We start from the raw sequence: 13,859 nt of genomic DNA, 5'->3' as shown, positions 1-13,859 counted from the left end.
TCCTGTCTCTCCTAAACACTTTGTACCCAAGAATATTTAGTGCCCAGTCCTGCCCTTCTTTGAGCCTGGTCTCTGTTATAGCAATAATATCATAGTTCCATTTGTCAATCTGTGCCTGTAGTTCACCAATCTTATTAACCATGCTCCGTGCATTCACTTACATGCACATTAATCCTGATTTAGGCTTTGAACTTTCTTCCTTATTCTGACCCCATCAAATGAATTACTATAGCCTACTCTAGTTCTATCAAACTCTCCAGGTATATGATTTACCTTGACACTACTCTCTGATGTATCCTCCTTAGCAGTTAATACTTCTCAACTTCCCACTGCCAGTTTTTTTCCTCTCATCTGAATTTCCCCTCAGGCTCCCATCCCCCTGCCAATCTAGTTAAACCCTCCCCAAAAGCACCCAACCTCACCAGTTTTATATAAAATCCTTGCATGTATTATTTTAAGGTGGCTTCCTATAATGAACTATTTAAATTATGTAAACTAGCAGGAGTCTGAATCAATACAAATACAAAACTTGACTTGTACTACTGTATCTGTTTTACTTCATTGCTGATTTCAGATCTTAAATTCCAGAAATGTATACTGATGATTGGAAGTATGATTTGAGCCAAAGCTGATGTTTTATTGCTAACCTTCAAGTTTTAGGATTAAGATTCTAAAGCTGTCCAGGGCATTTCAGTATTATAAGAAGCTGCCCCATCTATCACCTTTAGATTTAAGACTCTCTCAATATATATTTTAGCATTATTTATAATTTGAGATATCAGCTGTTGATTTGGATATATATGACCTTAGAAGTAATACTTGTTCACGAGTTCCGATGCAGACCCAAACTCTGAACTAAGCCCAAATAGTTTAAATGGCATGGTTGAGAGACTTCTTAAAAAAAAAAAATTGCTTTTCTGAGCCTGCTGAGATATAGTTTGGGTACCATCAACACACCACCTTCATTCAAGTAGAGATTTGATAAATGTTATGATCCCAGCTGGGGCTGACCCTGCACAAGCCTGATCCCAGAGTGGAACCCAGCTTGATAGATCCTAACTTTTATTTGTTTGTTTATATATGTGGAGAGTAGCTACTGATCGGAGTCACAGGATTCAGCTGATGAACTTTTAACAAAAAAAATAAAACATTTATTAAACAAAAGATGAACTATGTTATAATACTCCTTCATCCACAACTATATTTCTACAGATATATACAGATTGTCAGGATAACACAAGTTACAAAAACTATCTTATACATTAATGTCCACAATAAGTACAGCCCATGTAAACCAATAGGCAACTTTGTGGTCAGACAAACCACACTCTGAAACAAAGTAACACATGCTGCCTCAATCAAATGCTACGGATCTCCCCTCAACTCCCCCAGGCGCTTGTCAAACTGTGAGTGAACTAGTCTCACTGAACTCTGCCTTTCACACGAGGACTTCCAATCTCCGCTCTCCTAGAACTTGCTTTGGAATCTTCTCCTGAACTGATGCTTTCCCTCAGATGCCTTCCGCAAGGGTTCACCTCCAGAGTTTCAAACTCTTCTTCCAATGTTCCTCTTCCCCTGGGTCACCACATGCATTCAAGCTGTATTCCAAGCACACTCTCTCATCAACTCAGCCGTCAACAGTACCACTACTTCGTGTGCCTATAGCAAAGAGTTACAAACCTTTAGCTGCCTTTTGGATGTTCTTGCCTCTTGAAAGCTGTACTCGCTTTAAGTCTGCTGTCTGTAGCCATCAACAGTACCACTGCTTCACATCCCCATAGCAAATAATTATAGACTTAGTTGTCTCTTTGAACCTTCTTGTTTCTTGCAAGCTGTTCTCTCTTTAAACCTGAAGCTTGGAGCCTTTCTCTCTGCCCTTCATTCTTAACTTTACTTAACAGGACCTTTTCCAGGTTCCTATCCTGTCATGTCCTTTGGCTGGAAGGTGATCTTGGGACTTTCTCCTGTCCCATTACCCTGGATTTTGTTTTTTTTTCTTTAGCTTGGGACTTGCTATCTGTCCCTTTATGTGTTAACAGTTATGTTAAACTTGTACAGAACCTTTCTTTAGAACATAATTAGGAGTACAGTGCACAGAGATGCAAGGAAATATTTCCACTTGTGGGGGAGTCCAAAATTCTCAAACATAGTAACTAATGAATCTTCTTTACCCAGAAAGTAGGTAGATTGTAGAACTTAATCACAAGGAGTAGTTGAGCAAGTAGCCATAGGTGCATTTACAGGATGCTAGATAAATATATGAGGGAGATAAGTATAGAATGATATGATAGGATTAGATGAAGAAGTATGGGAGGAGGCTTGTGTGAAACACAAACACCAGAACCAATCAGTTGGGCAGAGTGTTCTGTTTCTGTGCTGTACCGTATGCATTCTAATACTTTGGCTGGTTCCTTCATCCTCCATAAGCTTCAATTCATTCAAAGCTCAGCTGCTTATCTCCTATACTGCACCAAATCTAACTCATCCATTACCCCCTGTCCTCGCTGACCTATGTTTGCTGCAGATGCCCAGAGCATCAAACATAAAATTACCAACCTTGAATTTAAATCCTTCCACATCAACCGTCTCCCCACCTTGCCTCAATCCCTCACAACTTGCTTTTCTTGAAGAGTGTCCTTAAACCTCACCTCTCTGATCAAGCTTTAGGTAACATCATAAATAGTCCATCCTTTGGCTGTGTCCATTTAAAAAGAAATAACACATCGTTGTGTGTGGTGGTTTGGAACATTTTTTTTAAAGGCGTTAGATAAGTTAAGCCCTCAAATAATATGTTTACATGTATTGCTGCCAGAACAGATCATTGCATGGTATTCAAGAATAGGATTCCTGACTTTGATTTTACTCTCTTTAGCTCGGGGATGCCAAGGTAACTTGGTTTTACACCAAGATCAACTTTCGAAGCTCCAATCTTGGTTTACGTGGCTCTGTATCTGTTTACTTGTTAAGACACTGGGGATAAAGGAACAAGTTACACTCTGAATTATTTTGATAGTGTAGGATTTTCCATCAGTAGTTTTTTTTTTTAAATTCCTCTTGGGTGGGCTGCCATCACTTGTATCCTGGATAATATCACCAACTTTAACTTTAACACCTATGTGTTCTTTGTTCTATTGTTGTTGACATCTTTTGATGATCTGCTTCTATCACTGCCCTACAACCACACCCCCACTCCACTTCTCTCTCTCCGCCCCCCACACACACACCTTAAACCAGCTTATATTTCAATTCTTTCTTGGACTCGAACTCAAGTTCTGTCGAAGGGTCATGAGGACTCGAAACGTCAACTCTTTTCTTCTCCGCCGATGCTGCCAGACCTGCTGAGTTTTTCCAGGTAATTCTGTTTTTGTTTTGGACTTGTATCCTGGCCTGTTCACTGAGCAAAGGCCAGATAAACAACTACTTTGCTGCTAATGAATTAATCATTGAGAAGCACATAAGAGCAGCAAGGGGTTAACTTTTTTTGTGTCACTGTTCACGTGGTGAAACCAATTCCTTCTGTTTGGTGTCCGTTTATAAGGTTACCAGGTGACATAATATAAATGAGTAAGACCATTTGCCCTTAACTCATTCAACCCCAATAAACACAGGGTGCTATTCGCACCATCAAATCTTTCACCTGGCTCCAAAGTTTTGTCTCCACCACCATATGCTGAAGTGTTAGGCCATTCTTTCCATGTAGTGAAGGTAAGAAAATCAGGCAGAGTGCAAAATGGGCCACTGATTCATGATCACTCTCCAAGACTGATTTTATACCCCATTGTGTGGGCAATCTTCAGCATAAGCCTGCATACAGCTACTCTTTGGAGTAGTGTATGAGTGACATGTTGGCTCTTTTGTCATTCTGTGCTTTCTTGTATACACCAATGCTGCACAGAACGTGAGTAGCTTAAGATTATGGAGAATTTTCTGTTTCATATATATTCCTCATAATAAGCCCTAATAAAGGAATGCAATAGATTAGCATGAATGAAGTGTTTTACATTTCTGATATGCAGATTAAATCTGAGAATTGTTCTTTTTTTCAGAAAAAAGTGGTTGAGCAGTTGAGGAAAGATTTGATGGTAAAACAGGAACATCATGAAGGCAAACTGCCAGTACAACAGCAAGTACCACCACAGCAGCAACAGCAGACTGTACCACAGCTTCTACCACAGTTGACCAGTCCACAGGTAATAGAATTAGAGCATGTTGCAGCACTGAAACGAGCCTTACAGCCTCTCAAGTTTGCACTGTATTTTTATTGTATAACTTTGCTTGCTAGGCATTTTTACCACTATGAATGGAACTGCCTAATGAGCATCTAAGTTGTTACATCTTGTAGATAGCAGCGCCAACACACTGGCATATCTGGTAGTCCCATTGCTGAGCTTTGCGGTTGTACCAGCTTTCATGACTGTCTGATGTGCAGTTTAGATTCTCTTGTCTAAGTTTAGCCAACCTATTGACGTTAAATGTTAAATTTAGCACCTACTCCACCTTCGTTATGTTTCTGCATTCCCTAGTCATGCCTTTGAGTATTGTTGGCAATCATTGTATAGTGTCATTGTAGATACAGTGTCATTGTATAGCCTCTGTATTGTAATTTGTATGTTGCAATTCCTGGATTCTTGGGATACCTTCCTATTTGCAAGTTACAATAAGAAAATGTTTTATGTCTGCCCTTAGTTATTTTAACTTGGTTTAGTGTAGTGTGCGAGCCATGGTGCCTTTAAACCTGTTTGGATGAAAGTTATTTTATTTGTGCCTCTTGTTATAATTGTGTGAATAACTCATCAGGCAGAATCGTTTTAGGTGCCCATGTGTGTTAGCTGCAAAGTATATAATGCAAGAGCTATTGTATTGGAACACTTAGATCCGTAGTTTACCATGATTAATAAGTACTCTTTCCCTGATATATTAAGCAGTGAGCCTGTGATATCAATGCCCACCCTTTTGAAAAGAGGCACAGATAGCAGGAGCTTTGTTGTACTCTCTTGATTTACTCATATATTGACATTGGTCACAGGTCTTAACAAAATTCCACCATGTCTTTGACCATGCTAAGCCAAAAGTAGTGGTGCCTTTTACATTTTACCTCCATGTTCTGCAGATAGTATAAATTGAGTGACCTTTAGTAAATCTGTCTGGTACACCTGCAGTACCATGATCTATCATGATCTATCTTTAGTTCCTATTCCTGTACAGGGTTAAATTGGCTATGTATATTTATGTAGCTGTGTGATCATATTCCTTGTTTCTGGTGGTATTGCACAGCCTACCGTTTTGTGCCTTTAACCATGTTTGGACTTTATGATAGGTACCTGGATCCACGTCTGGTGAATTGTTTATACATTGCCCATTTTAGTATTTAGAGCACCTGAGATCTCTGGTGTCACTGCATTATTTTGTTTTACTTTTGTGGTGTACCTTCTCGATTTCTTTCTGTGGAGGCACAAAACCAATGTGTATCTGTGTTCATTCCTCTGATTAACTGATGAGAAGAATCTGATCATCCATTCAATCATTGGGGCCCCTGATAGTTGTGAGAACTATTTTTTTGTCCAATTGCCTCAGTCACATTCATGGACAAGCATCCATATTCTTAGATAATCCAGAATATCGGAAAATTTTCCCTTTAAAATATCTCCTAGTTTCATGGTGAGTTCTGTGAAGTTTCTCTTCCCTCCCTCCCCATTTCTTATACATTTGATTGTATATTTCAGGCATTAAGTCATGAGCATCAAGAATGGCATATTGTACAGTACTGTCCAACAGATCTGCTGAAAAAGCTGTGATTGCTTTACTATTAAGTGAAAGTAATTCAGGTTACACATCTTTATAGCATCTTTGATGGCTTGCTAATAATGCAAAAGCTTGAATACAGGTATTCATGGTGCCTATTCTTGTTGGAATAAATTCACATTAATTCTTTCTCCATATCTATTGTGCAGTTGCTTTTCACAGTTCAGCTTTAGTTGAAACTTATCTTTTTTGGCATTCTCTTTGGCAGTTATACAAACTAACTGTAATTGGTCTACTTTGTTCTTCAAGAATTTTTTCCTTTTTTACAGTAAAGCTGTTAGATTGTTTTAAATTTTGTTTTAGGTTACAATTAATCCAACTTTTTGAAATGTTGTACCCCTGTTCTAGATTAATTTGGCCTCCATACCTTAGATCATTCCCATGGACAGGTTCCAATTCCCCATATTTAAATTATTGGGTTCTAGGTAAGATTGTTGTGTGCCCAAGATAAAACAGTGACTGACAATTGCTTTTAGCTCCTGAATTTATCCTTTGCCTTCATAAAATCTCTTTCATCAATGAACAAATATAACATCATGCTGTCAATCCATATTTTAAGTGAAATCCATTAAACAATTTTAATTTCCTGAAACAATTAATCATTATAATTATAGTTACACATTTACAGTAAAATTCTATTTGATGCCAACAGGACAAACTAATAAAAAGGTTGTAACACTTAGTACTCAACTCTCTACTGTCTCTGGGTCATCAGACTGTCCGACATGCAGTTCTTGATGATGAGTAGAAACTTCCTCCAAAACCCTCATTCCCTAGCCTCTGACTTCATCCAATTCTCTGGCAACAGTCTGAGGCTGAACCAGATTATTTGCAACCTTGGTGTCATATTTGACCTTGTTGAGCTTCCCTCCACATATGTGCCTCTCTTTCCTCCTTTTAACTCTTTCGAGTACAAACCCGTTTCCATCTGTTTCAGATGAAGTTACATTGTTTCATAGTTTGCCATTGTGAGATTTGAACTCTTGATCTTGGGGTTACAAACCCAGTACCATAACCACTTGCCTATTTAGGCCAAGCCCTATCCTCCTTTTAAGATGCTCCTTAACACCTACCTTTTTGACCAAGCTTTTGGTCATCTGCCTTAATATCTTATGTAGCTTGATGTCAGATTTTATTTTGAAATGCTCATGTGAAGCTCTATGGGGTGTTATATTAAAGGTGCTATAATAAACACTTGTTAAGCTAATCCTTTGTAAATAACTTTCATATGAGGTATTTCTTCATAATCCCTTACCACTGGCAGGAGTCTGTTCTAATCTACTCTTGGTTGTTTGTTAGCAACAACCAGTAAATTTGAAACTATATAATTGTCTGAATTGCATGTATATACTGATGCCACTATCTTCTGAAGTGTATTTAAAATTCTTCTTGTAATGTTTCCATGCAGTATCTGCTTTTATCTGTTAAAATTTGCCAGTCCTTTCTTTCCTGTCACAGGCATGGTTCTAGGTAGATAACGGCAAAAAGTATATCTTGCCTCCAAAAAAAATGGTGTTTCCTGGGAATTCTGTTCATGCCTCACCCAAATTTTCTGCATTCCTTTACCAAATATGCTGACTCACACCCCTAAAATATGGGTATGGAAACCAATTGTAACTCTTTTGAGTACAAACCCGTTTCCATCTGTTTCAGATGTTGTTTCATAGTTTGCCATTGTGAGATTTGAACTCTTGATCTTGGGGTTACAAACCCAGTACCATAACCACTTGGCCATTTAGGCCTGGAAACCAATTGTAGCTGTACCATTGTCACCCAGCTGCATAAATCCTCTGGCTCCAAGAACAGGTCATGGGTAGTAACTTTATAAATTAAGGTTAAGTGTATATACAGGTGGATGGCATTCATTGGATAATTACTTGAGTTCATGTAATGGGTCATCTGTTGGCACTGGTGTTGGACTGTAGAGTTAGGAGCTATACATTTGTAGTTGTAACTGTACATTTGTGAATAAATCTAAAACGTGTAAAGATTGACTTCGGGTTTCCACCTTCGCTAATTGACCATTAGGAGTTTAACCAGAGGCTGGGAATTCTGTGTTGAGTAACTCTCCACTGAGGCTGTCAGGAGTGTGATGGAATACTTCCCTTGTTTGGATCAGCGAAGCTCCAACAACATAAGTTTGACACCATCCAGGACAAAACAACCTGCTTGATTGATGCCCCATCCACCGCCTTAAGCATTCACTTCCTGCACCACCGACACACAGTGGCTACCATGTCCAGTCTACAAAATGCACTGCAGAAGCTTACTGAGGTTCCTTCCAGAGCTCCTTCCAAACTCATGATGACTACCACCTGGAAGAGCAAGTGTAGCAGGCGCTTGGGGACACCCATCACCTGCAAGTTCCCTTCTAGGTCACATACCATCCTGATTTGGAAATATGTCATTGGTCTTTCATAGTCACTAGGTCAAAACCCTGGAACTCCCAACCTAACAGCACTGAGTGTATTTATACCTCACGACTGCAGTAGTTTGATAAGACAACTTGCTACTATCTTCTCAAGCAGTTAGGAATGGGCAAAAATTGCTGACCTTGCTAGTGACACCCATATCCCAGGAATGAATATTTTTTTTTAAATGACCCTACTGAGAAAAGACACGTGTTTTACTAGGGAAAGTTTTTGAAATGAGGGTAATTAGTGAAGTAAACTTTTTCAAGTGTTTCATGTCTACATTTGTATTTGAGTGTTTTGTTTCTTAGGTATTCAGAGGTTAAATTATTAGGACTTAAAAAATTAGACAGAGATACTATTTTATTTAAGCAGTAATAAACTCCAGTGTTACATACATAGGCACTTTAATTGAGGAGTATATGTTGTGTTGCTGATTTGTTTTGACATAAGACAACCCAGAGGGCTAAAGCAAGCACTGGTGTCTATTATCAACATGCCTCAATTTCATTATTGCCACTTAGAATTCAGGGTTTTCCTCAAGTGCAAGATTTTATATGAACCATTTGTTTTACTTCGGGTGAAATAAATGAGCAAAAATGACTGAAATAATGGTGATCATTGAAGCAAAAGAAATTTTGAAATTATGGTGATCATGTTTTTCGAGTTTTCCCGTCTTTGTTAACTACTGTTTTTGGTTTTTCTTTAATCTAATTTATGGGTACTGGTACAATTTCTTGTTATTTGGGTGCAATTCTCTTTGGTTTTGCCATGTCTCCTCTTTTTCCCATCCTCCCCATTGGTCTCTTCAACCATGTGGATTAGGTTCCTGCACACCTGTTACATTATAAATTGTTTCCTAATTTATAATTTAAAAAAAAACTTGTGCTTTGTAAATAATGGGATTAATAGCTATTAAACAGACATCTTTTGGTTTCATGCCTTAAGTCTGTTTTTTAGGATTTCTTTATTTGATTTGACTTGAACAAAGTTAGGTATAAAAGTAACAAATTCTTCAATTCCATAGTTATGCAAAGATTAATCATCAATGTGTACCTCTTCGGTATTCTGCAAAAACCAATGGCATGCAAAAACCATTGGCATGTGTTGTGCGTTCTTCATTTTTAACTAATATTTTCTTTCCACGTTTTGGATTCCCCATGTCCCCTGCTGAAGTGACTGCTTAGTAGACTCATTCTCAAGCCTCAGTAAACATTACTCTGTAAATTATATAGAATATTGGTTGGGCCACACACAATTAGAGTACTGTAGATGGTGGTGGTTTCCATATTGCCAAAAGGATGTCGAAGCACTGGAGAAAGTGCAAAATGAATTTTCAAGGATAACACCAGAATTGACCAGGAAAAACCTACCAGTTCAAAAAATTGAGAGGTTGTTAATATTATGAAAATAAATTATTTTAATAGGGTACATTTAGAGAAGAGAGATGAAGTTTCCACTACTCGTGGTATCCAAAACTAGAGGCCTTAAAGTATAAGAATCACTAATAAATCCAATAAGGAATTCAGGAGAAACCTCTTCGAGATTGTGCATGATATGGATGCTAGAAAGTCAATAAGGAATGAAAGTGGACAGAACACCGAGCATCGACCTAGGCACCAGAAATGACAATGACACACTCAGCCCTGTTGACTTTGCAACGTCTCTGGGACTCTGGGAGCTTGTGCCGAAATTGGGAGAGCTGTTTCACAGACTAGTTGAGCAACAGCCTGACATGCTCATACTCTTGGAATCATGCCTTACAGAAAATGTCCCAGAAGCCACCATCACCATCCCCCTCCCCCCACACCCATCAGCTGATGAATCAGTACTGCTCCGTGTTGAACACCACTTGGAGGAAGCACTGAAGGCGGCAAGAGTGCAGAATGTACTCTGGGTGGGGGACTTCAATGTCCATCATCAAGATTGATGCAGTAACACCACTACTGATCGAGCTGGCCAAGTTCTAAAGGATATAGCTGCTAGACTGGGTCTGCAGCAGGTGGTGAGGTAACCAACAAGAGAGAAAAACATATTTGACCTCATCCTCACCAGCCTGCCTGCCGCAGATGCATTTGTCCATTACCGTATCGGTAGGAGTGACCACTGTACAGCCTTTGTGGAGAAGTCCCATCTCCACATTGTGGATACCCTCCATCGTGTTGTGTGGCACTACCACCATAGATTTTGAATGGATTTAGCAACTTGACTGGTGACCATGAGGCATTGTGGGCCACCAGCAGCAGAATTGTACTCAGCCACAATTTGTAACCTCATGGTCTTTAATATCCCCAGCTCTACCATTACCACCAAGCCAGGGATCAACCCTGGTTTAATGAAGAGTTTAGGAGGGCATTCCCGGAGCAGCAGTAAGCATACCTAAAAATGAGGTGTCAACCTGGTGAAGCTACAACACAGGTCTACTTGCACGCCAAACCCCATAAGCAGCAAGTGATGGGCAGAGCTAGAGACTCCACAACCAATGGATCAGATCTAAACTCTGTAGTCCTGCCACATCCAGTCATGGTGGTGGCCAATTAAACACCTCACCGGAGGAGGATGCTGCACAAATATCCCCATCCTTGGTAGCACATCAGTGCAAAAGATAAGGCTGAAGCATTTGCAACAATCTTCAGCCAGTCTTAATTATCAAAATAAATTATCTAATTCTATAAAAATGGGTAGAAAGAAATTCAAAACTCTGAAACTCATAAATAACACCCTGCTGGAAGTGGTTAGCAAATTCTTTTACCTGGGTCAATAGTGATGGTCTATTCCTTGATGTAGAACTTGATACAAATATAGAGAAAACGGCTACCACCTCTAGCTGACTCATGAAATGCGTATGGGATAACATCAAGCTGACCTTTGGGACCAACCTGGACACTTTGTTCTAGAGGATGGTTACGCCTCTTAGAATAGGGTCATCTGATTTGGTCAGCAGTGAGGGACAGGAGGATGTGACCATGAGAGGGGCAGGTAATGGAACCAAGCAGACAGTAAGTGGAAGAGTCTTAGACTTTGCAACTGTCAAACAGGCTTGAGACCACAGACCATTAGACGTAGGAGCAGAAGTAGACCAGTCTACCCATTGAGTCTGCTCTGCCATTCATTGAGATCATGGCTGATCCGATAATCCAAAGCCAAATGGCACTGTACGAATGTGTGGATTTAATTCGACTAAACAAATCAGTGGAACATGAGATCCACTCAGTGGGTGAGAGCCTTTCCATACTAGAATTGTATGTGAACAGTGGATTTTGGCAATTGTCTCTGGACAAAGAAACCAGATTGCTGACCACATTTATAACGCCATTCAGTCATTATTGTTTCAGAAGGTTTCTCTTAGGAATAGCATCCGCTCCAGAAATTTTCTAGGGAACAATAGCTCACACACTAAAAGGTATAGAAGGAGTAATATGTCACATGGATGACATACTCATACATGGTTCCCCGATGGAAGAGCATGATCGCAGGGTCAGAGCAGTACTGAGAATCTTACAGGATGCAGTACTAACATTGAATGCAAAATGTGAATTCACCAAACCATGATCAAGTTTCCAGCTTACATAGCACAAGTCACTGGAAGCACAGTTGATTCATTGAAGAAAAACGAAGACTTTAGCTCTTTTGTGTTATCATAATTCACCACTACAAAATGAGTTCTCACCATCAGAGTTACTAATGGGTAGGAGATTGAGAACACAGCTTCCATCTCTAGAACAAAAACTCAAACCCAAATCACCACAAATGACCACTAGAGGGGTAAAACAGCATGAGAAGAACAGAAGTAACCAGGCTTGGAATTTTGATCAGAAGCAGAGTATGAGAGGTACCAATGCTGAAGCCTGGGGAGAGAGTATGGGTGTGAAACCAACAGAAGGAAGGCACCATCATTGAAAAAACTCCACAACAAAGATCATACAGGATTGAATCAGACCAGGGTATCATAAGGAGAAACCACAAAGCCTTATATCCTTGGAGAGAAAGCCAATAGAAACTTGGGCTTACTGCTAAGATCCTGAAGAGAAAGAAGAAATAATAAGAGACAGCTCTACAGCAACCCAAGAGAAGAACACACAAACCAACAGAAGGGAGAGTATGGAATGTCCATGACCTCAGAAAGGGACCAGAACGAGATCAGGCAGAATTAGTCAAGGCAACTTGGGCTAACCCTGTGAAGTCTGAAACTTTGGGAGGAGACGTAGGAGAATGTAAATATGTTGAGTGTAAAGACTTGCCGGGGGGAGAGAGAGAGAGGAGATGTATGTACTATGAAGGGTTAACATCAAAAGCATATACGATGCTGATGTAATAATGTCAAATCACATGATGGAGAAGTAAGAGAACTCTGGAAGAAGAAGCTCCAACCTCGTCGAGACGCCCAAAGGGCACATCCAGTCTCTGACGATCCAGAGAACAGAAGATCTGGGCCAATATGTGCTTTTGGGTTGCAATAGGGAGAAATCAGGTAACAGTTAAATTATAGAACCAGACAGCACTGTATGGAGGCCATTGTGCCTGTGCCGGCTCTTCGAAAGCAGTATGTAATTAGCCCCACTTCTCTGCACTTCATCCATAACCTTGAAAATTTTTCTTGTTAAAACTTATATATGTAAATAAATAAAACTTAAATATGAACATTGCTGTTGAATATGCTTTCAGCAGTCAGTGAATTTGAGATAATCATAGTCTGAACTCTTATCAAAACCTTCATGATTTTTAATTTTAAATTTCCCCTTAACTTTCTCTAAGAACAACAACCTTGGCTTCTCCAGGCTCTCCAAGTAATTGAAGTCCTTCATCCTTGGTGCCGTTCTAGTAAATCCCCTCTGCACTCTCTCCAAGGCCTTGACATCCTTTAACTCTAGGCTTAATGAATCTCACACTCATTTGCATACATGCGTTATGTACACTCTTGCCCCCACTCTCATGCAGTCGCAGTTCACTTGCGCGCACGCGCTCATTCTCTCATGCTCATACGTGCTGTCTCACACACTCACTCAACACGTATGTGCATATGTATGCTTGTACGCAAATGTACATGTATGCCCACATGTGCATGCACATACACATACGTGCACATGAACATATGCACACCTCACTAATGAACTTCTTGCACCCTCTATATTGTTTCTTTGAGGCTACCTTTATTCTGTAGATTCTATCCATGGTAATCATATTTATACCTTCTAAACGTATTGCACTGTGGACCTTTTGATGAATTGGTGGGAAGTAATTTTTATTTGCTTCGTCTATATTCAGGTGAAAATAGCCAGTATAAAGATTGCTAACTCCTGCTAGCTGACCGGAAAGACATAAGAACAGTTGCGCATAGGCTAAGCGCAGATCCTGACGCATTTTGGGTCAGCAGGTGGCAGCTTGTGGAGTGGTTTTGAAATATTTAAGGGTCACATTTAGAACTGTGTTTAGACCCAATGTCACCTTTCCTGCTTTAGCAAAAGGTTGCATTTATTTGAACAAGTGCAGGGATTTCCTACACGCTCTGGCTAGCTCAGTTGGTTGTTGATGGGACTCTTAATCCCAGGGTCCTGGTTTTGAGCCTCACATTGGGTGATGGTAGCTGGGGAAACAATTACTATCAGGCATCTTGTATTTACTACTAGAATAAATATTTGAAAAACA

At 39.7% G+C, this 13,859-nt stretch overlaps 1 protein-coding gene across 5 annotated transcripts in view; it reads left to right on the top strand.

Moving 5' to 3' along the window:
- The window catches only part of phf21ab (PHD finger protein 21Ab), a 356,360-nt gene that overhangs the window by 224,799 nt on the left and 117,702 nt on the right, over positions 1-13,859 (top strand). For 4 of the 5 annotated variants that reach the window (XM_041197194.1, XM_041197191.1, XM_041197193.1 and 1 more), the window contains exon 4: positions 4,047-4,190. The exons of the other annotated variant lie outside the window; for it this stretch is intronic. In XM_041197194.1, coding sequence (XP_041053128.1) covers positions 4,047-4,190 — 144 coding nt within the window. The remainder of the gene's footprint in view (positions 1-4,046; positions 4,191-13,859) is intronic. 5 annotated transcript variants of the gene reach the window in all.

Source organism: Carcharodon carcharias, chromosome 10 (genome assembly GCF_017639515.1).
Source record: "Carcharodon carcharias isolate sCarCar2 chromosome 10, sCarCar2.pri, whole genome shotgun sequence".
Taxonomy (NCBI): Eukaryota; Metazoa; Chordata; class Chondrichthyes; order Lamniformes; family Lamnidae; genus Carcharodon; species Carcharodon carcharias.
Note: the sequence above shows the minus strand (reverse complement) of the source record. Positions and strands in the feature narration are given on the sequence as shown.